The following is a 24,310-nucleotide window of genomic DNA, read 5'->3' as shown; positions in this document are numbered from 1 at the left end:
GCATGTCTCCTTCCTCCTTTATTTTCCCTTTCCTTCCATATTCTCTTGCTCCACTCTTGAGAGATCAGGTCAGATGTATCTTTAGTTAGTTACCACACCTTGGTTACCACACCACACTACAACAATATATGATCTTTTTTCCCTGATACAGTTCCTGAACTCCAGCTCTTTTTTGTTGTTTCCTGATGCAGTTCCTGAACTCCAGTTGTTTTCCATTAACTGTGAGACTACCCATTTTCAAAGATATTACCCTCACTTTGAGACTCATTTTAGAATTCTTGGCCTCCCTGAGCCAGTGGTAGAGCTGACGTACCCTCTCAGCTTTTCTAGTCCCCTTTTCTTATCCTGATGGTGCTCCTTACTTGTCTTTCACTCCTCCATTGGTCTGTCACCTCTGACTGATATTCCAGGAAGTTCCACATTTGTTGCCATGTTTTCAGCTTGCTTTTGTACCTCCTGGCTAAACTGTTTCATATTGAACATATCTTCACAAAATATCCCTTTATGTCTAACAGTCAAACAATTTTCTAATATGCCTAAATTTCAAGACTTACACTCAGCATGTCCATAGCATTTAGAATTTCTTGATCTTCTCTTGTTCCATCCAGCATGTCCATAGCATTTAGAATTTCTTGATCTTTTCTTGTTCCATCACAAACTCTTCTCTGACTGGGATAGTCCTTTCCTGCCCGAAAAACATCAACTACCACTGTATGTCATCCTCGTGGTGCTTTGCTTCTCTCTGTTCTGGTACATCCCACCTGTCAGCTAAACCCCATAGTTTTGGTTTGTGCATCCCCTTGACATGTTTCATGTAGAAGACACATTTTCACCATCATGCAATTATCCTGGATACCCTGTGCCTTCTTGAACCTTGAGTCTAGTAATCCATAGGTTTTCCCATTTGTTCTCTCACTGACAAGAGTATATTGTCTTCCCTAGTGTCATTCAGTAAGTCACCCTGTCCTGATTCAGTGTTCCCCATCAATCTCTGTTCCACTTTTGGTCCAGTTGTCTAGGTTCTCCTCCTTCACTAAACTGTTCCTCTAAACCTGCCCTCTCTTTCCTTCCCAAATTTTTTTTCACCCTTGATCAGGTAAATTTTTGCCTGATCTGTCTCTTGCCCTACTTGAAATTCCTTATAATCCTCTATACTTTTGATTTAAGTTTTTCTTTATCATGTTTATTTATTATGTTCTGTTATGATCTTTTGCTGCATTGCTTCTGTTCTACAAGACTTTTATAGCAATCGTTTCATTGAATGTATTTCCTTGTTCCATGACTTCTTCCCGGCTTTATCGTATCCTCTGTATTTACTATTGACTTCCATATCATTGTCATAATGGAGTTTTTAGAGGTTCAGACAGATTCCAGCCATTCTCTTCCATTTCTCCTCTAACCTTTCTCTTCTTCATTATGGAATCCTTCAGTCCAGAACTAAGTCTTGCAATGCCTTAAGATCAGTTTCACTCAAAATTCCCGGTTCTATCACTTCTTAGTGAAAGCCTAATCAAACATTAGGATAGTTGCCTACTTCTCTTTCCTTTAGATAATAGTATAAATGTTATTACACTTTATATAGAGAAAACAGTCCACACTGATTATTCACAGCCATCAAGTTTTTCACAACCAGGTTCTTGTGACTTATAAATGATTCAGTAACTAAGGAATATTCTGAAGCAAAACATGTTGTGTCGGGAGATAACCAGCTTATTTGTCTGTGAACACAATACAGTTCAAATTCATTATATACAGTGTTGAACTCCTCTATAGTGTTTAGATTTTTAGAAACCTATTACTCTTAATCTCAGATGATCACTTCAGTTTTACTAAAGATAATTTTTTATGACAGCATAAACTGCCTCTCTCATTAGTTTCTGCTTGTATACAGACTCTCAGAGACAGCAGTCTTTTCCCCCATTTGATACGTTACAAATTCTGCTATTCTTACACAGTTATAATTTCTTCCCCTAACTTGTAGAACCACAGATGTAAACCCACTGTATCCTATTCTACATGTAGGAGCTGTTTCTGTATGTGTCCTATGTACTCCTCACCACCCCACAATGTGTGTATCTTGAAGAAGTGCATAGCTGAGGTTGGGGTATTCTTTACAAAATATTGTATTCAAGAGATGGTAGTCTAGGCACCAGGAGAAATATGATAATCATTAAACATGTGCATGTGCATAGAAATGATGTGTTATTTAGGAGGTTTGTATGAAGGTATGAGGTCCAGGATAGTGTATCTGGAGGTTTGGCTCGTGAGGGACTGTGTATGTAAGAGGCTGGGTCTTACAGAATTGTTGGTGAAGTTGAGAGTCATAGTTCATGTAGGTTGTTGAGTGTAGAGATGTAAATTATAGAACATTGTGTGCATAGAGATTAAGTCACAGAAAATGCATTTTGGAGGCTTCATCTCTGAAGGAATGTCTGCTGGTTAGTGGGTCATAAAGGAGTGTCTGCGTAGGCGTGGGTTGTAAAGTACATTTTCCAGAGATGTGGATCTCACAAGAATGCATGGAGGTGTGGGTCAAAAGTGACTGTGTTAGTTATGGAAGAAGGAATGAGTTGGCATAGATCATAGAGAAGTGTATGTGGAGGTCTGGGATACAGAAGCATGTATAGATATGTTACAGTCATGAAAAGTGCATGTGGAGATTGGGGATCATGGAAAGGTTTTGTGGAGACATGGGTTTTAGATAACTTTGTGTGGAAAAGTGTGTTGAGTTTAGACTGGAAGAGTATGCGTGTGGAGGATTGGGTCTTGGAAGAGTGTTTGTAGATGTTTGAGTCATGGAGGAGGGTTTGTATGTATATCAGAAATAGCGATGGTTTCCAGACTGAACCCTGCCAAAAATTGCTTATACATTTACCCACTTTGAAAGGCACCTTTGACATGTGTCTTGTGCCACCAAGAGTGTTTGGATATGTAGGTCAGGGAAGAGTATGCTTTGGCATTGCGTGATCCACTGGAGAAGCCCTCTCATCCAGTGCATTCCTGGAAATTAGTTTTTTCCAGCCAATTTCTTGTGTGAAAGTGTCATGCATTTTAGCATTCTAAAAACACAGCCTATCCAACTTGTCTCTTTTGTCGAAGTTACTGCTCATTCAGGTATAGATTCATGATACATGCATCTTTGCACTGTGAAGCCATATTATTTTTCAACTTTTTAATTTTATGGTTCCAAGTGTTTAGCCATTTGTTTCCTGAATATTTTTTTCTAGGAATATCTATACAGTAGCTTGTTAGTGATCTTAGTTTGTATTGTAATGTATTTTTTCCTACTTTATCATGTAAACAGAAATGCTTTCCCTCTTACCCCTGATAATAATTCATCTTCAAGCTAATGTTTATACATGTCACATGGTTTGTACATTCTTTTTTGTACATAGGATGGAATACCGTGAGGACCCTTATTTATGACCTTCCTAGAAATCACATTGCTTTCTGCCATCTATCCTCCTACCAATCTTGGTATTATTAGTGGTGAAGTGTCGTTATTTGTCCCTATTAGCCTCGGTAACCCATCCATCTGAGTCCTTCATTCGTATTATCTGTGTTGCCTCATCCACAGTACTTATTTTCAAAATTCCTGTCTTTCTTGTATATTTTGGTGTACTCATTCCTTTCTTTAATATACCTTTCAAATGAAATTTGAATGCTTTGCCTTCTATATATCTTCTTTAGACGTCTCCATATTTTTTAGCCTCTTCACATAAACCAAACCACTCTCTTGTTCCCCTTACTACTACACTTACCACTTGTGCTCCTCTGTTGACTCCCTATTTATATAAACACCCTCATTTATGCTTGAGTATGTTTACTGAAAATATTTGCCTCTGCTTTTCCAGCCTTGGTGTCTATGAGGTTGTTTACAGACTTAAGTTTTTATAAAGGAGCTGATAGAGTAAGCTAAGATCATTCTTGAATACTCGTCTCTCAATTTTGCAAATGTAGATTCTCATTGTCCAGTAATTTACCTTTCTTTTTGTCAGCAGTATAATTTGCTTGCAGGTAAAGAAACATACACAGTATTATCATGGAGTGTAGAGTGTGATCTCACTCTGGGATATGTTTTTGGTGAGGAGATTAATTAGGTTAGATTCTGTTGAAAAGTTGTTTGTTGATTATTATTGCTGTGTTTGGGAAGATTCAGTAGATGCTATCCTGCTCTTTATGTTACAAAAGGCATATCCAATAAAGATGGTTGGAGTAACAGATGGATGGACAGGCAGATACCTGGACACTATAAACCAGATAGAAACCAGCAATCAATGTGTATAGGTGCTTACAGGAACACCGTACCGTATTTTCTTTTGTTTTGATTCGAGATCTTGAATACATTTTACCCTAGAAGACATTTTCTACCACCTGCATAAATTTTTTCATGTGATTCATCGATCCAGGATTTTTTTAAATCAAACCTGTTCTTGTGATACAGTTTGATTCTATAATTAATTTTTACATACTGATCAGTTTGAAGTTACAATAGTCTTTCATTATTGGAAAATAGGGTAACAAGTCTGTCTCAAAGATTTGAACATTTGCACATTATAGACTAGTAGGTTATGCTTTTATGCATTTGGTGAGAATAGAGTTGATTATAGAATCAGAATCATCAAATCAGTCATCTGCTTTGAGTCGTTCATGTGATTTGATCCAGTGATTCACTTTGACAAAGTATGTGCCATGACCCAATAGTCCACTTTGGTACATTAATTTACAATGATCTACCCTGGTCTGCTGATGTAATTTAAATCACTGTTGTTACTCTCAAAATCTCATTCATTCCCACATTACCCAGTCATAGCCTTTAATAACTGTTGCGTCATTGATTGGCTGAACCTCTTGGCCTGTTGATTCCTCTTTCTTATGAATCCCCTTCTCCATCTATCCACTGATACACTTTGATCCAGATAATTTACCTTGACCCTATGATCCTTTTTACCTAAAGATTCAGTTTATATCTTCAGTAATTTCTTTATTTGCTTCTTTATCGTTATTCCCTTTTATACTTTTGATCCATTTACACAAATCTTTCTACTTTGATTATTTGATCTTTTTTTTATCCACTATATGGTCATTTTGACCTGGTCCACTAATGTGCTTTGAAACATTGATCCTTTCCATGCACTTAAATTTATTAATCCATAGTTATATCTTGATAATTTTTTATTCCCTGACACCATATGGTCCAAACTGCCTCATTTAATTACTGTGATCTTTTGCACCATTATTTCTTCCATTACCATTCCTTTTGATGCAATTATCCATCTTTTCATCCCCTAATGCACTTCAACCCATTGGTCTAGTGTGATTTAATCACCAAGATAGACTTTAGCTTTTTAATTGTATTGATCAACTGTAATTCATCTGTCTACTTTGACCAATTTATCTACTTATATTTATTGATCCATTATGATCCCTTGATGCTGAAAATTCTTTGTGCAGTGACGGTGGCGAATACAGGGGCGGCTTCAAGACGTGAGTGACACATCTTTAGTGCCACCCTTACATAATCCTCTCTGAGGTTGCACATAATGGTCACCCTTAGATGTCACCCATATGTTCCCTCAGAGGCCACCTTTAAAATGTTATGCTTTTGACTTCCTCAAGCTTTGTACTTGAGGGATTTCCCTTTAGTGTCACAAGTAGAAGGTCATCCTTAAAGGTTATTCTTAGAGGGTTACCACTTACAGGTCTCCTTTATAAATCAGTCCCTCAAAGGTTGTATTTAAAGATAACTATAAAAAATATTCCTAAAAGTAATCCTGAACAGTGAGTCTAAGAAAGTTATCCCTAAAGGTAACTTTTAGGTTATCCTTAAAGGTCACTAATAATTACTTCATTTTGAAACCACTTCTGGTATTCATCCTTAAAAATTACACAAGAATTCTGTGTAAATTTCATCCAAAAATGTATCCTCAAAGGTAACCCCCTAGTAAATTACATTCAGCACAACCTTATTAAACCATGTGTAAATGTCATTGCTAAATGTAGTCCTGAAATGTTACCCTCAAATGCCACTATAAAATCTCTTCTTTCAAGCAGCTTCAATGGAGAGACTTAAATATTATCTTTAAAGTTTACCCTCAGAGACCTCCTTCAAGGTCACCCTTATGTCGTACCCACAAAAATCACGTAGGAAAAAACTGCACATGCTTACTGCTGCTGTAGCTTAGTGCACCTTGCACTTATTTAAAATGTATAGAGATTATCCAAAGACATCCTCTGCCAGAAGACTGCTTTGTTGGGTATAATTAGTAATTTTTCGCTTTCATTTTGGGAACAGCTTCACCCAGGGGATATCTTCAGCTATGGGTTAATGTCATTCAGCAGTAATATTAGTTTACAGGACAGCTTCACTACAGAGTGAATCACATTTTAGAGCAAACTTCATCCTTACATTGGGGTGAACCTCATTCAGGTCATCTTCAAACAGAGGTCTTCTTCAGTCAGAGGTCAACTTCACTTAGAGTCAAATTACTCTTAAGAGCAAACTTATGTTACTGTCAGCTCCTGCAGCAATTTACTACATTCAGGGTTTTCTTGAAAGATTCAAATCTTAACTAAATGACATATGCAATCAGGTACCAGGTTCTAAGGTGAACTACAGTATGTCTACCTCAGCTTCAACTAGGATTCAAACTGAAATCATCTTGAAATGGGTTGGTTTCAGTTAGATCATCATTTGATAAGAGGCAGCATTATTCAAGGTCAGTTTCAGCACTAAGCTTAGGTGAGATCATTGTCAGTCAAGCATAAACTTTTGTTTGAAGTTATTGTCAGCCTTTCCAGGGGTCAATTTCTGTCAGATGATAAAGGACATTTTTCCTTCTGTGTTTATAAAGAGTATCTCAATGTCAGCAATCATCGGACAAGTAATGCATTCAGACATCATATTGTTTCAGGTTTTAGTCAGAATATACAAGGTTTTTCCAGCAATACTTTTCTCAAGGATCTTTTTAATAGAATCAACATTCTGACTTCCACAAGACACGATGAACACTTCTGAAACTACCCTTTCTTCAAATGTCATTATCTAGGTAATATCAGATGTAATGAATAGTAATAACCTGCCCAGAAAATGGAAATCAGTCACATTAATACAGTGGATTATAGTAAAATGCATTCCCTCCATTCCCATTTCCACTGTTAACTTTCCTCATTTACAGACTCGGTCAACTGACATGAGAATGCACCCGTAAATGTAGGGCTTTGTTACCTTAGTATGCTTTGCATAATCAGATTGTTCTTTGTATTACGAATATGTACATGTTGACTACATATGTAATGATTATTACACAGTATCTTACGATGTGGTACTCATTAGATTATGAAGCTTTCCAGATTTATTAGTCAGGGTTAATTGAGGTCATGTTAGGATGCATAGGTTTTTCCTTAGCATACTCATTTCTTCTGAAGAGGATTAACATGTTTTCCAATATTCTTTGGTTACCTGTTGAACCTCTCTTGTTACAGTCGTACAGAAATCTCTTTGTCCATCGTCACTTTCGTTCATTGTTCGTCATTGGGAGTCACATTTCGTGATGCATAACTTGAGAAATATAAATCAGATACTCATTAGATTTTACATGTTTGTTACCCTGTATCTAAAAAAAATTAATAATATAGGACACATAACTCTGGCTTGTATGTTTACCACTTATAAAAAGGCTTAACCCAGAACAGATTATGACAGAGCTTGAAGAAAATTCCACCTTTGCCCATAGAGCCTTATATTGATGTCCCCAGTATCAAGGAAGGAATTCATTGGCATAAAGTCCATAAATCTAGTTTGAATTTTGCCTGGGTTATGCCCTTATCTAAAGGTATAATCCCAAACAACCTAGCTGTTTGGAATTTAACATGGCTCATCATGGAACTTGTGTAACCCACACCTTGAAGTAAATTCCATTTTTGGCCATGAAACTTGATAGAGATTGTTTTATATTTCTCAAACTATTTCTTTCCATACATATTTCATTGCTGAGCTGCAAGCAATATGTGAGCTCCTTGGAACACTCTTTAATTCATTGGAAATTATAGTTAAAACCACCGTTCCTTGGATTGTAAACTAAAATCAAGTATGACCCCCTTAAATTCTTGTTTCCATAGTAGAACTTGGTGTTAAGATGTAGATGTATATTTAGCAATCTTTTTGTAAGACCAGAATTTAGTCTGACTTATGATGTATGATAACCACATGCATCAGGAATTTATGGTTGACCAGGAAAAAGAAAATACATGCAAATTATGAAGAATGTGATGTATAAATCCTAAGAAGGGCTGAGGTATCAAGTTATTCAGGAGATATCCTTTCTTATGCATACCATGTTAAAAAAAAAGACCATTTTTAGGCAGCAAGAATTATCTTTAGTATTGACAAAGATGCAAACTGCCTTGACTTGATACAGCTTAGTTTTCCTATTGGTCTAATCCCTCACCTACCATTTACTATGTCAGATGTTTCATGTAGCTTCTGAATTCTTTGGATTATTCCCCATGATGAGTGTTACCTTGACTGCAAAGTCAAATAGAATTCATAGGTTTATGAACATACCTGTAGAAAGGGGAGTAAGTGGATATTTATCAAACAGTCAGTCTCATTTTAGCTTTTAAAGGTCATCTGATGTAGCTATGCTTTACTTTTCAGGTACAGACTTATAGAATATACTGAAAACTAAGCTTCAGACTAAAGGTGGAGCTAGAAGGTGTACAAACACCAATGTAAGTGATTGCATCCAGGTCAAATAGCTAAACACATAGAAAAAATAATTATTAGAACAAGCTGACCTGGGATTTCTAGAGAAATGTTTTCAATTTCAGGGTTTTATCTGATCCAGCTCTCCTGTAACCACATACCAGTCTTCTGCACCACAGTTTCTGTCTCTTTTGCTATTAAACAACATAGGCCAGTACTGCAAGGTGGGACTCTTCACAAGAATGACTTGAACTATCATGTTTAGACAGTAATGTGGGCCTGATAGTACAAGATTGTAAGTTCTGAAAAGATGATGGAGTTCCATCCTGTAACTGTTCATGGTCTTTACTGTCTTGTGAATGCTGTTCTTATTTCTTTACAGTGTACAGTATTTATATACACTGGGACAATCTTTTGTTTATTTTCTCTGCAGGCTTCCTTGTACTTTTTAGATACCCACCTCTGAAGGAGCAGGATGTCCAGAATTCTGTACACAACTGTTTTCAAGCAAATGTATCTTTCGTGAAAAACATTATCTTTACAGCTGATTCATGGTATGACTACACGTGTAATTCTAAATATCATTCTTCCCAGTTTGAAATTTTTAAGAGCGTGAGATATCCGTCCCGTTCATTAGCTCAGGGTCACATTAGAACGACCTGTAATTCCATGTTGAACAAATCCAAGATGAAAAACTCCCCCACTGAATGTGTTAAATGATTCCCTCTCTAGATATATATTAAATTCTTCAGGATTCATTTCCTGAATTAAATTGCACCATCCCTCCCTCCCTCCCATACATTTGCTACACATCACATCCATTAACCTAACATCACCATCAACCTCCTTGAAAAGTGATATAAACTCATCCATCACCATTTCATTTACCTCCATAATCCTTGACACTTATGAAGCCTGAACTGGTCCCTTTTCCCCATGCCCTTAAAAAGTAAATTGATTCGTGTTCCTCCACCACATGCCTCACATGTATCAGTCGCGCCTCACTGACCCTGGCACCCCCTCCACTACACTCTAGGATCGACAAGTCCTACACCGCACTCCTCTGGTCCCTCTTCGGCGTTATTCCCCTGAAGGAGTTGTCGAACCGTCGGGACCAGCTCTTCACGGACATCATTGGCCATTCGCTGCTGGGGGCCTACCTCATCATGGCCATCACCGTGATGGTCAACATGCTCATTGCCATGATGAGTCGTTCTTTCCAGATCGTGGAGGTAAACAAGGTGGATGGCGCCTTTGTGCCGCCCACTGGAGCCTTGACCTGCTGAGTTGGATGTCTGTTTGAGTTTTTATTGTGGTGATCTCAGTAACTTGTGGAACAGCATGTATTTTTATCTTTCATGTTGATGCCACTGAGAAGGCCAGTTGTTTGTAAGCTGTGTCTTCGTAAGCTGTGTCATGGGGATTGATTGTTTATAAGTGAAATAATATCAAAAGGGTTTGCTGCTTCCAGAAGGCCCCTAGTCACTTGCTTTCTTTTCAGTCATTTTTTTTCTTTTACATTTATATTTTACAGTAACAGTTGAATAACTAACAAGACAAGCTTATAACAATGGTGTATCTACATGAATTTTTTTCATTGGTGTGGTTCCCTAGTCATAATAAGGGATGAGACTGTAGTATTTCCTTTATTACTGCTTTACTTATATTTTTTTGTAATTTGAGTATCTAATTCTTTCATTCCTCTAATTTTGAAATTTTTTGAAATTAACTGTGATGCAAGCATTTAGCATTTGAAGCTCACTGAATAATAATTTTTGTTATGAATGTCTATTTCTTCTTTTTTTATTCAAGTCTTTATTGGATCCTTTTTGTCTTTCCTTCTCCTGAGCCACCACTTCCCTCTTCTCTATATTCAAAAAAAAAAAAATGAATAATAAAATAAAATAAAGCTTTGCTTTCATCTCCACCACCTTTATATTAATAAAGTGCCTTCTCCTTTTGCAGCTCCTTCCAGTATCATGTATTCCAGCTTCCCCTCGGAATGTCTCTCAGTCCTATTCATTTCCCCGTGACCGCATGATGTTGGAAGTGCCTGTTTTCTATTATCATTATACTCTGTATCTTCTAGGTTGGACGTGACATTTGCAACGCTGTTTTGGTCCCTGTTTGGTATCAGTTCTCCCAAGAGCACGGACCTTGAGGAGGAGCATGGGTTCATAGAGACTGTGGGCCAGGGGCTCTTCATGGCCTACCACGTCATGTCCATCATTGTTCTCATTAATATGCTCATAGCTATGATGTCCAACAGTTTCCAACAGATAGAGGTACTATTTAATTCATAGGTTTTCTTGTTTCTGTGCTGCATATGCAAGTTTAGTTTATTCCTATGCACAATACTCAGTTTCTTATTGCAGTTTGTGCAGAGCTTAGTGTTTTACCGTAATGTCGTACCGGTATCATCTGCAGCACAAAGTAATTGCCTTACTGTGTAAAAGCCTCTTGTAGTGGACACTTCGTTAGAATTTGTATCATTAGCGCCATCTACAGTACGTAGCATTTGACGTAACGATTCATACTGCATTTTACACTGGCACATTCTTCGATTTTTCATTGACTCTATAAAAGTTAAATAGTTTTTTACTTTATTTCTTAAGGAATTGTAGAGTTCCCGTCAACTACATGGCTTGCATGTCACTCTTGATGGCTAAGCTCTTCTCACTTCCCTCTGGGTTATGTACCTTCACTCCATATATTATTGAATTCTGGTTCATTTTCCCCCAAAACTTTTGTTATTGGCTGTAAGCAAATGAGTGAAATGTACGTTTTTCCTCCAAACCACTTCAGCCACAATCTGAACAGTCATTGCCAGAATATGGTGTAGTGCTGCATCCATTTATATACATTTTACATTGAAGATTTTTTTATCTTCATCATAAATGTTGCCTGATGCATTCAGATCATGATGGCTTTACAGACTTATGCCGCAGCAGTCTGCTCATTGGACATCTTACCATAAGTCCAATTTGAAAGGTCTAATGAAAGTACTTTAAACATTTTCCAAGAATTGTATTATGTAGTATGCTCCTCGCATAAGCCCTCTACTTCCTCACAAAGTAATATATGAAAAATATTTGGGATGGCCAAACAAGTATGGAGGATTATGGAAGTATTAAAAGATATGGAAATGAGAAACTTGATATTACTTTTGGAAAGATATTCCAAACAAGCCAGTCGGAATGAAAAAGAAACATCTGTTGGTTTAAGGGAGCATTTATGAGAAATTTCTTAATTTAGACAATGCCTAATGCTTAACTTGGTACATCATTTGAGTGACATCAGTATATGTGTTACTTTCAACATTCCATCTTTTACATCACCAAATTCATGAATCAGAGCAAATTTAATTTAATTTAGTATTGGGATATTCACAGAGGAGTTATTTTCATCCTCAACCAGACTTAACCTCATGTGAATAAGAGTAATGTTACATTACTACTGATTTGATTAGAAAAACCCTTTAAGATGAATATAAACTTAAAAAGTTGACAAACTTGATCCTAAAGCATAGTTGCAAAACCTGGTTTTAATATCAATGATTCCCTGAAATGCTGAATAATTTAGTGCATTACTGTTATAAATGTACTGAAACATAAGTTTAAGTATACTATCATCTTAGGATAGTATAAAGCTGGCCATGACATCATTATCTTAATATAATCAAAGAAAGATTGTATTGAAATGATAAGGAAATTAGTTCTCCCCAGCCAGCAGCCATTCAACTTGGAAGTAGGGTTAATGAACAGATGTGAACCTGAGAGTTAAGCTAATAAAAGATTATCAGTAAAAAGACCGAAAATATGAAAGAAATAATCGACTAGTTTTGGTCCATTTCTCACCTTTGATGAAATAATGTCATAGTATTAATTCAACTGCATCATCTTCAAGCTGTTGCATTCAGTTATTAATGCCAAAAATAATAAACCACATTTAATTTGGTATGACAAATAATGCCCATTATCTGAAACAGTACAAGGACCAACAACCAAACATAGAGAAAAGTAAGTGGGCAAAGAAAACTGAAATGGAAGATGTGTACTGAACACATCCAAAGTTTTTCACCAAATATTAATTTGAAAACTCCTTAAAGATGGATTTGGCCTCAGTGTGAAAGTTATTACCATCTTTACTGATGTAGGGAGTCATACCTATTCTGATACCACTCTATGAGTTTTTGCATTGTCTGAAAGGTTCTTGTTAAATTATAAGAAAAAACAAAATGTCTCTCCTGCAACTTCCCTTTGAACAAGAGAATAATGCTTGGATTTGTCTATACATGTGAATAATTAGTTCTAATGTTTCCCTGAAGTTTCAAGAGTAGCTTAGATGCCTAAAAAACTGGATCATATATGGAAAATTGCTATAAAGTCAGTGGATGGATAACACACACCAGCTAACGTTGCAGAAACTAAAGCAGATACTTGCTTTAAGTACCTTTACTGAAATGAAATTGTTGATGTAACTTATTAGAGCATTATGGTAAGAATGATAATCTTAGAACCTGAATATTGGAATATAAAATTCCTTTTGAAATAATCATCAATGACATTTTTTTAATCTTAAAATGTTACCATATACTTTAGAAAAATGTTTTAAATTCCAAATATGTTTTAAGTTAATTTCGTTCTTTCGTGTTCAAAGTTTTACGCCGTCTTTTTTATCTTGTATGCAATTAACCAAGAGAAACGCAATGACACAAAAAAGTGTCCTAAGCATTTTCTTGTACAAACAGACATTAATAAAATGTTTCTTAGTATATCTTTATATTCCCTTTTATGGACATAAAATTTCTTGGTAAGTAAAAACTACTGTTATTTCACACATCACAACAAACTGATATGACTTGTATTCGCTTGTAGATTGAGTTTTATCAGAAGTTACAGTATTCTTGTGTCCTTAATGTAGTCTTTAGTTCTAGAGAATTCTGTGCCAGTTTATAAGATATAACACAGCCATATATAATAAAGCATCGTTCTACATCTATCTCGGATGAAATAATTCATTCGGACCTACAGTTGACACAGGCAACATTATATTCAAAACCTGTGCAATACAATTTTTTTGAGATGTCAGTAATTAATTTTTCCAAAACTGGACTGTGATCATTAAATGCCATAGACGATATATAAGTAACAGTTCTTACACAGAAAGGACATGGTTCTCAGTTACCTTATACCCTGCACAAAGCAAAATATGATGGTAAAAATTTAAACTTCCAAAGAGCAAGCGACGTCAGAACTCGTGTAGTACCGTCCTGCAGCCTACAGTCTCACCACCATTGTCCGTATTGCTTACTCTTGTAGACTCTTTTTTTCTCTGTCCCTTTACCTGATGCTTGTTAATTATAGTGGAATCTGCATGGGCATCTAGTAGACTTTAGATTGACATGAATATGCCCCCCTCTGTTGCTCTAAAAAACTGTTCATGAAAACTGAACGGTCACCCTTTTATCCTTTCCTTTTTTTTTTCCATGACGTTGCACAATATATTTTTTTTTTTATTCTTTTTATATATTACTTATTAGTTTTTTCTATAGAGCTTCATCTCTCATCTTCTAAGCTGTAGATGGCCCCAGTCCTCTACCCTTTTGCTCCCCCTCCCTTCCCTCCAGTCACCACAACAACACTATGTAGCATCCAACAGGAAGGTGGAAATCAGTACCACCCCTCACAAAAGACAGATACCAAGCAAAATTCCTTAGATGATACTAAACATCGTTAGTCTTGTCCTAGTATCACTTGATAAAAGCCAGAGTAAATATAATCTTAGCAAACAATATGTGCTATTTTTTTAAAGAACTGAAAATGTAGATTACTGAATCAGTACACATCCAAGATCAGCCCAATTCACTGACAGCTTTAATCAACTGAACAGTTAGGTACCTCCAGATATAATATTCATATTAGATACATGTAACTGAACAATGTAATGTTAGAAATCAGAAATATGCAATATCATATATAAATGTATGAAAAGATCCCTATATTCACCACTCATCCATGGTGTACAGACCTTAATTTAGCATAAAGGTCTTGCTTAAATAACACATAAAACAATCAATATGGTAGTAGCTTGTCTTGGAAAAATACTTTCTTACAAGCGCATTCATCCACAATTTAGATATCCTGCCAGGCTACTGATAATCAAGACCCTCCAGGCCTTCAGCACAAGCACTGGTTATACATTGTTTATACATCTTTTCTATTTAGGCAGTGGTCAGTCATGTCATAAACAACATGATGATAAGACAGAACATTCAGCCTTGAATCAGAGACTGACTGATTCTGATGAATCATACCTTTAGACCTTATGAATTTTGCCTATTTTAAATCTATCAATTAATTTTATTTTATTCTCAATATACACGAACTTGGTAAGACACTTGTAAATTTTCTGTGCAATATCAAGTGCAACATTTCTCTACTCTGGTTACTGCCCACAAGCTTTGCACACCATTTTTATTACTCGATAATGTTTACAACATTTATTTCAGAGTATTAACCACTCACAAATTTTCTAATAAATTACTCATCTTGTCAATCAAGAAATAGCTAACAGCTGAGTTATTGCATCTTGCTTAATGCAGTTCTGTAGTGTTGTGCAACATGAAATAAGACTTTTCTCTCACAGGGTATGAGAAGGTGTAATGCACTGGACTTGCATCCTCCTGTCTTGTAACTGAGTAATTAATGTTGATGTGTTACTTCACTTTATGTCACTTACCAGAATTCCTTGAATGATTACGAAATTTTACATCCTTGCGGTACTGTCTGAAATCTTATTAGTTCAAGAGATCTCAAAGTATCAGACACCAGTCAGTTAGAGAAAACAGTATTCTTCATGGTGACCATCTTACATACAAGATGAGCTGTAACTATTCTCGTGCAAGTTTTATTACAAACAGACACTTTTACCAGCAAGTGAACACACCCCCACAGGACCATGCTGATCAAGAATGGAAGTTTGCCCGCTCCAAATTATGGATGAGCTACTTTGACCCAGGGTCTACTTTGCCAGCTCCCTTCAACCTTATCATCAGTCCGAAGGCCATCTTCTACTTCATGAGGAACTTCAAGAACTGTATGCAGTACATCTGCTTCAGGAGAGGCCACAGACATTCTGACAAACGTAGGAGCTTCACCATGGAGAAAGGTGCATTACAGGTTAGTGCACAATTGCTGGGCTTATGACATATTAGACTTGTCCTAGTGGGTTTCTAAACAAAACATGTCACAAAAATGAGCTGCTGGCTGCTCGCTTAAGGCCCATCAACAGGTTGTGTCATTAAGCTGTCAGCTTCAGGCTACATACTCCTACTGAAAAATACTTAAAAATTTTCCTCAGTAGTTAACTCCAAGACCACATACACCCTCACAGTGCATGTGGCCCAGAGTTGCTTCAATACATATGTAATTTTTAGCATTTAGTTGATTTATACTACTTGCATATATTAAGTAAAATGTAGGTTGTACCTCTCTAATCCGGCACTCTGTGGTCCAGCAACTCCCATGGTCTGGTACATTTTGAATCTGCTACCATTAGTTTGTTGATCTGCCTCCAGGGTAGCACTGTTAGTGTCTTGTAATAACTAAAGAGATTGCAGAGGAATGGATAAACATTGATAAAGATGACCCAGAGTTTATCAACTAACTGATCAAGAAATGGTGAAGATGGTTCAGCAAGGTGAGAAGAAACAAGATCATCATGAAGAAAGTGCAGAGGAAAACAAGGAAGTGAAAGAAAGATTTGTATAGATAAATGTATCCAGATGACAAGAGATTTAATTACAGGACTGAGCAAAGGGACTTTATAACAGAAAAAGAAATTATATCTATCTGATTGAAAGACAATTAAGGAAATGCCAAAATACCATAAGCAAGCTACATTCCAATAGTGGCTGAAGAAGGTCAATAATAATACTGACAAGGCTCATTCCAGCATAGAAAATCCACTTCTCTGCACCTCCTCTGCCCCTGAGAAGACCCTGCTGATCCTAGAGAGACTGCTAACCATGAAGACATTGCTGACCCTTCATATCCTGAAGACACTACTGACCATGAGATGTCCATGCTGTACTATGATGTAATCTGATGTAACAATAAAATCCGTGTTTGGAAGCATTAATGGTCGTAGTATTTCCTGTTTTAAGCTTTGTTCTACCTTTGAGAACATAACAATATGGATGTGGAATGAGCTGGAAAGACTAGGGGTCACACATATATTTACATGGAGGGTTCCCTTAGGAGTCAATTTCTGTTTTCCAGCATTTTCTGTGGTCTGGCAATGGCCAGGTCTCAAGGTGGCCGGATTAAAGAGATACAACCTGTAGTATTAAAAGGCTAACCCAGGCAGTAATTTCTTTACTAATTAGTAAACGATAACTTCATCACTTTGCCTTTTTCTCCTATATTCATTACAATACCAGTATCACAATAATTTTTTTACTAACACCTACAGCTGCATCTGTACCTTTGTATACCACTGTGAAGATCAATTAGTTAATCACACATTAACCTTCATCACTCTTTGTCTCTTCATCTCTCTTTCAAAATTTCTCTCGTCCCAGACTGTTCCTTTACCACCATATAATTATCTGTTTTGAACTGACTGTTCCTCTCAATCTGTCCTCCCTACTCTACTCCCTACTGGTGTAACACTGACCATGGTGTGCAGGGAGGAGCACCTTGTGGTCGGATGGGCCAGAACAACAAGTATGCTGAGGTAATGCGTCGTTTGGTCTCACGGTACATTCACCAGACTAAGAAGCAGCATCGCCAGGATGGCGTTAATGAAGATGATTTACTCGAGATCAAACAAGACATCTCTAGTCTCAGGTACTCTGCATTAGTCTTTTATTTTTTCCCATTATTCTTTACCTACTTTTGCAAGGAAAGATCCTGGCTAGGCTCCTTACCTATTTTTTGAAGTGGTGAAATAGGAAAGAGGATTACCAGCCTTCCCCTATTCCTTTCTCCCTTATTCACATTTTGTGAAGAAACATAGGCAGCATTTTGTCTTCTATATCCCAAGGGACAGTCATTAAACATCTAGGAAAAATAATAATTAATCATAACTTCATTAAACATAGGTTCAGTTAACATAGAATATTACTACTCAAGCTGCAGGGTACTGTAATGTTTTACTCATTGTAAATGTATATCTTTTCATTACTTATCACAGTGAAATGGATTTTGAGTGTTATCATTATATTGAAATAAATATTCTTTATTATTTAAGTATTAAGAAAATGTATACAAACCTCACGTTGCAGGTACGAGTTGCGTGAAGACAGAAAAAGGGAGACAGCACGCGCTTATGGCCAGATGGACTCCATCAAGAAAGACATCCTTCGGCTCCTGAAACAAAGTGGGCGTATGTCATCGCGAACAGGGAGTGGTCGTGAGTCAGAGGGAGCTGTGGGTGGAGCTTCTGTCAACCCAGTTGTAATTACCACTACCACAGCTTCCTGCACTGCTTGTGGCAACACTGCAGGTACAGTTATACTCTGCCGAGAAACTCTATTAGTACTTGTTTCATACAGTTCCATGAGAATATCCTGACCTACAGATTTTGAACAGTTCAAATATTTTTCATTTCAGTTGCCTGTGATGTTGTTAGTTCTATTACAGTAAGGAAAGCATAGATGCATGCAGTACTCACCAATAACTTTAAGGCAACAATGATAAGATACTCTTCCACAGCAGTAACTATTTCTGTATATTATATTATCTTCTTCATCCCCAGGATTATAATGGTGATATTGACATTAATAATAATCTGCATATTAAAAATGGTGTAATGTGTCTGTGTTGAATAACTGAAATTAACAGTTTTAAGTATTGAACAATTTACTGCATTGAGTGGAACCAAAGTGCACTGGCAAGTAAAGGATGGTAACACCAGTTATTTTAATTACAACCTTATATATCTTTCTGTACTTATCACTAAACTTAAAAATTATGCTGTCGAATATTTTCAAGCATGTGTTCTCTTAGCAGCTCTGGGATTTAATAGTCCAAGCCATCCCAGCCTGGGAACACCTGGCATCATCCAGCAACACTCAGTGGACCTGGGCATGTTGGGTCGAGAGCCTTCCTCTGGTGCTGTCGACATCACTGTCACACCAGCATCATCCCTTCCATGTAACCTCACATATTCACAGGGTGAGTCTTGCAAACGGGGAATGTGAGGAAAAAGGGGTGTTTAAGCAGAGAATATGAGAAGAGATATTTGGAGAAGGGGAGTGATGCAGAGTGTATAAGATGGCATGCTTAAAAGGGGGAAACAGATATTTGGGAGATAGAGACATAGAGAGAGAGTTTACAGAAGATAATGGACCTTAATAGAAGGAAAGAACTAATACAGATAGGGATGTTGATGGAGAGAATATGTTTACGTAAGAGGGAGAGAAACTTAGGATGTGTGAGAAGGAAAGTTTGGGTAGAAAGGGATTTCTTGGAAGAATTTAAAATATTTTCTTCTGGCCGAAATTCAAACAGTCCTCTTTCTGTTATACTTTCTTGTTGTTGTCATTTAAAATGTTTTTCAGAATCACAGAAGACAGGCATTTTTATAGAGGATGAAGTATTACTTCAAAATTTACATACCAATTGGGTATTATGGTATGTAATATATAAACATGAAATGATTGGTCCCTTCAGAAGCTTTGGTTAGAAGCGAACTTAAGTCTACTTCAGTGAGCATTCAATACTTTATGCAACCATTACATTTTAAGAAGAAAAATGACACCCTGAGAGATAGAGGTGGCGAATGGGTGTTTCTCCTTACCCTTTATTTTTTCCAAATCATAGCTAACTAAGACCTGTGCATAGATGGCATGGGAAAGTACAGAATTTGTTTTCCTGACATGGCATATAAATTTAGATTTTCTGCATGCCTGATATATTAATTTTCATCTTAATTAAGTTAGCCATTTTTCTCTTTACCTTCACAACATAATTTCACTAGTGTCTATGCAACTGATCCTCATGACTTTCATTACATAATTTGACCAGTCACCATAGTCCTTTTGTTCTGTTGATTTATTTCATTGTGACTAGGTCATTCTGTACATTACCCAAAAACAACTGGTATGACATATGCAATGTGGGAGAGAAATGGCGTTGCAAATTAGGAGTAGAATTCAAAAATCCCTTTTGACCAGTCTTTACCATAAGTGTTTTGTTTAATATTTAAAAGTAACAAACATGCAGGAGGGTGAAAGGCGTGCAAGGAATAGAGTGAATTGGAACGATGTGGTACACCGGGGTTGACGTGCTGTCAATGGATTGAACCAGGGCATGTGAAGCATCTGGGGTAAACCATGGAAAGTTCTGTGGGGCCTGGATGTGGAAAGGGAGCTGTGGTTTCAGTGCATTATTACATGACAGCTAGAGACCGAGTGTGAACGAATGGGGCCTTTGTTGTCTTTTCCTAGCGCTACCTCGCACACATGAGGGGGGGAGGGGGTTGTTATTCCATGTGTGGCGAGAGGCAAGTGTTTTGGGAGCAGCTGAATGAGTGTGTTAGTGGTTTTGATGCACGAGACCGGGTTATAGTGATGGGTGATTTGAATGCAAAGGTGAGTAATGTGGCAGTTGAGGGAATAATTGGTATACATGGGGTGTTCAGTGTTGTAAATGGAAATGGTGAAGAGCTTGTAGATTTATGTGCTGAAAAAGGACTGGTGATTGGGAATACCTGGTTTAAAAAGCGAGATATACATAAGTATACGTATGTAAGTAGGAGAGATGGCCAGAGAGCGTTATTGGATTATGTGTTAATTGACAGGCGCGCGAAAGAGAGAATTTTGGATGTTAATGTGCTGAGAGGTGCAACTGGAGGGATGTCTGATCATTATCTTGTGGAGGCTAAGGTGAAGATTTGTATGGATTTTCTGAAAAGAAGAGTGAATGTTGGGGTGAAGACGGTGGTAAGAGTAAGTGAGCTTGGGAAGGAGACTTGTGTGAGGAAGTACCAGGAGAGACTGAGTACAGAATGGAAAAAGGTGAGAACAATGGAAGTAAGGGGAGTGGGGGAGGAATGGGATGTATTTAGGGAATCAGTGATGGAGTGCGCAAAAGATGCTTGTGGCATGAGAAGCGTGGGAGGTGGGTTGATTAGAAAGGGTAGTGAGTGGTGGGATGAAGAAGTAAGATTATTAGTGAAAGAGAAGAGAGAGGCATTTGGACAATTTTTGCAGGGAAAAAATGCAATTGAGTGGGAGATGTATAAAAGAAAGAGACAGGAGGTCAAGAGAAAGGTGCAAGAGGTGAAAAAGAGGGCAAATGAGAGTTGGGATGAGAGAGTATCATTAAATTTTAGGGAGAATAAAAAGATGTTCTGGAAGGAGGTAAATAAAGTGCGTAAGACAAGGGAGCAAATGGGAACTTCAGTGAAGGGCACAAATGGGGAGGTGATAACAAGTAGTGGTGATGTGAGAAGGAGATGGAGTGAGTATTTTGAAGGTTTGTTGAATGTATTTGATGATAGAGTGGCAGATATAGGGTGTTTTGGTCGAGGTGGTGTGCAAAGTGAGAGGGTTAGGGAAAATGATTTGGTAAACAGAGAAGAGGTAGTAAAAGCTTTGCAGAAGATGAAAGCTGGCAAGGCAGCAGGTTTGGATGGTATTGCAGTGGAATCTATTAAAAAAAGGGGGTGACTGTATTGTTGACTGGTTGGTAAGGTTATTTAATGTATGTATGACTCATGGTGAGGTGCCTGAGGATTGGCGGAATGCTTGCATAGTGCCATTGTACAAGGGCAAAGGGGATAAGAGTGAGTGCTCAAATTACAGAGGTATATGTTTGTTGAGTATTCCTGGTAAATTATATGAGAGGGTATTGATTGAGAGGGTGAAGGCATGTACAGAGCATCAGATTGGGGAAGAGCAGTGTGGTTTCAGAAGTGGTAGAGGATGTGTGGATCAGGTGTTTGCTTTGAAGAATGTATGTGAGAAATACTTTGAAAAACAAATGGATTTGTATGTAGCATTTATGGATCTGGAGAAGGCATATGATAGAGTTGATAGAGATGCTTTGTGGAAGGTATTAAGAATATATGGTGTGGGAGGCAAGTTGTTAGAAGCAGTGAAAAGTTTTTATCGAGGATGTAAGGCATATATATATATATATATACAAACTTTTTTTCTTCCACTTTGAATGTTATCTAACTCTTCACAGGTAATTTTATTCTAAGTTCTGTTGGTGTCTCTCTGTCTGTGCGCAGCTGCTTATTCTAATACAAATGGACTGTTTGGGAAGGGATTTTAACATTTATGGAGTCTAGTCTCTTAAGCTTTCCTGTCATACAACTTGAACTTTTCTATTCTGTCAGCATTTACAGTTTCATTACTTGGCTTCTTGCATTCACCCTGTACTCTGGCACTTTTCTGACATCTGACAGCTCTTTTAAGAAGTCTTTTGCATAGTTTCTTGTCACTCCTGGTTCTACTTTTGTATCTTTGAAATATAGAGCAAATAGATACTCTGAGAGGAGGATGAATAAAGTACTTATTGGAAATGTAACAAAGTACTTCTATAGTGTCCAAGTATTTGATGAAAGGAATGAGCTAAGTGATGAAACTGTGAGTGCTGACAGTGTACAGAAATATGTGTGATGGTAAGAGCTGAAGACAAGGAAACCCACATGAGTGTTGCTCCCCTTAAGTGTGCAAATGGGGAAGAGCAGGTTTTTGTGCACAGACTGAGAGACAGACAGAAAGAGATTTGATGAACATAAACACACACACAAACACTGACAGAAAGCATTTAACACTGTCCCACATCAGATACTGAATCTACAAGCATGTATAAGGGATAGACTCCACTCAGGAGATTACCTTAGTGGAAGGAGGCAAAGGACTCAGATTAGAGGAGCAATTGGCTAGAGTACCATAGGCATGCTAAAGGGCTCAGTCTTTGGTCCACTGCCATCCATGGTATATGTTCATGACATGTTTAATGAACTAAATTCTTATCTGAACATGTTTGCTGATGTTGCTAAGTTAATGAGAGGTAGCAAATGACAACTGCAGCAACTTACAAGGGGACCTAGACAAACTTCAAAGTTGGTGCAATTTGATGCCAGTAGATGCAAAGTAATGAGGAAACATCATCGAACTAAAGAGAAGCTGAAGGAATCTAGAGATATCACAGGGACTTTGGTGTCAACATTGTGCCTAACATGTGCCCAAAACTTGACATTAGGAGAACTGTTAAGGAGGCAAACTCTGGTAATTAAGGAAAATCAAGAGAGTTGAGCTACACTGACAGGCTGAGGGATACAAAGGTGCCCATTATGAAGGAAAGAAGAGTTAAGGTGACATGATTACATACAACCATCTAATTTTCATATCCGTTGGTTGAAGTCGACAGTCCTTCATGAGATTCGATGGCAGAGCAACTAAAGGTCATAAAGTAAGATTAAGCAAGATAACAGTTAAAAGAAGTACTCTTTCAGTCAAGGATCATAAATTGTTGGAAGAAACCAAATGTAAGTACTAATAATATAGAAAAATATCAAAAAAAAAGAAAAAACTTCTTCATGGAAAGAAAGTGTGAGTTAGGGGACCACAGGTGTAAAACTTTGTCTTGTTCCATATTGTATGGATAGGTAATACACACACACATATTTCCCTTATCCCTGGGGATTGGGGAGAAAGAATACTTCCCACGTATTCCCTGCGTGTCGTAGAAGGCGACTAAAAGGGGAGAGGGGGGGAGGAGCTGAAAATCCTCCCCTCTCAATTTTAATTTTCCAAAAGAAGGAACAGATAAGGGACCCCAGTGAGGATATTCCCTCAAAGGTTCAGTCCTCTGTTTTAAATGCTACCTCACTAATGCGGGAAATGGCGAATAGTATGAGAACATTATTTCCCTATATGTGCAGAGGCCCCTTCTAGGCCACCTGAAATGCTGCTCATTAGGTTATGGAGGAAGGGGTAGTTCCAAAGATGTGTAGGAGGGCACTGTCTTGTCACTGTTTAAGAAAAGTTATTTGAAAATCATGCTGAACTACAGGTCAGTCTCACTAACAAGTATGGCTAGAAAAACTCCAGAAAAGATAACCAGAAAACAAACCTGCTAAGGAGAAACTACCTAATTGGGAGACAACTTATATGACGAGTGACTTCTGTCATGGGTAAAAAAGACAGAACGATAGACTGTGTATTCCTGAGCTGCCAGAGATCCTTCAGCACAAAGGATGATGAAGGAGCTGGAGTAGCAGGAAGGAATAAGTGGCAGACTCCTTAAATAGATAAAGGTTTACCTTAGTGGTAGGGAACAAAGGTCACAGATAAGATGGAAATTCTCAAAATAGGCTGGAGTCGCTAATAGTATGCCACAGGGTACAGTCTGGACTCTTTCCTATATATGTTTGTATTTGATAATGCAGCACATAGGAAGCTGCTAAAGAAACTATGTCTTTGGGCAGGAATAATGCAATGACTACTTCAATGGAGTGAAGATTATCTTAGTAGAAGAGAATAAAGGATACACGTCAGAGGAGTCTTCTTGAAATGGGTTGAGGTCCCCATTGGTCTGCCACAGGATTCTGTCCCAGAATCATTTCTTTTTTTTTTTT

The 24,310-nt window shown here is 37.5% G+C and overlaps 1 protein-coding gene across 1 annotated transcript in view; it reads left to right on the top strand.

Moving 5' to 3' along the window:
- The window catches only part of LOC139755706 (transient-receptor-potential-like protein), a 212,949-nt gene that overhangs the window by 162,150 nt on the left and 26,489 nt on the right, over nt 1-24,310 (top strand). The window contains exons 13-19 of the mRNA XM_071674351.1: nt 9,744-9,939; nt 10,673-10,749; nt 10,797-10,992; nt 15,664-15,888; nt 17,399-17,559; nt 17,997-18,217; nt 18,724-18,888. Coding sequence (XP_071530452.1) covers nt 9,744-9,939; nt 10,673-10,749; nt 10,797-10,992; nt 15,664-15,888; nt 17,399-17,559; nt 17,997-18,217; nt 18,724-18,888 — 1,241 coding nt within the window. The remainder of the gene's footprint in view (nt 1-9,743; nt 9,940-10,672; nt 10,750-10,796; nt 10,993-15,663; nt 15,889-17,398; nt 17,560-17,996; nt 18,218-18,723; nt 18,889-24,310) is intronic.

This window comes from Panulirus ornatus, chromosome 19 (assembly GCF_036320965.1).
Source record: "Panulirus ornatus isolate Po-2019 chromosome 19, ASM3632096v1, whole genome shotgun sequence".
Taxonomy (NCBI): Eukaryota; Metazoa; Arthropoda; class Malacostraca; order Decapoda; family Palinuridae; genus Panulirus; species Panulirus ornatus.
Note: the sequence above shows the minus strand (reverse complement) of the source record. Positions and strands in the feature narration are given on the sequence as shown.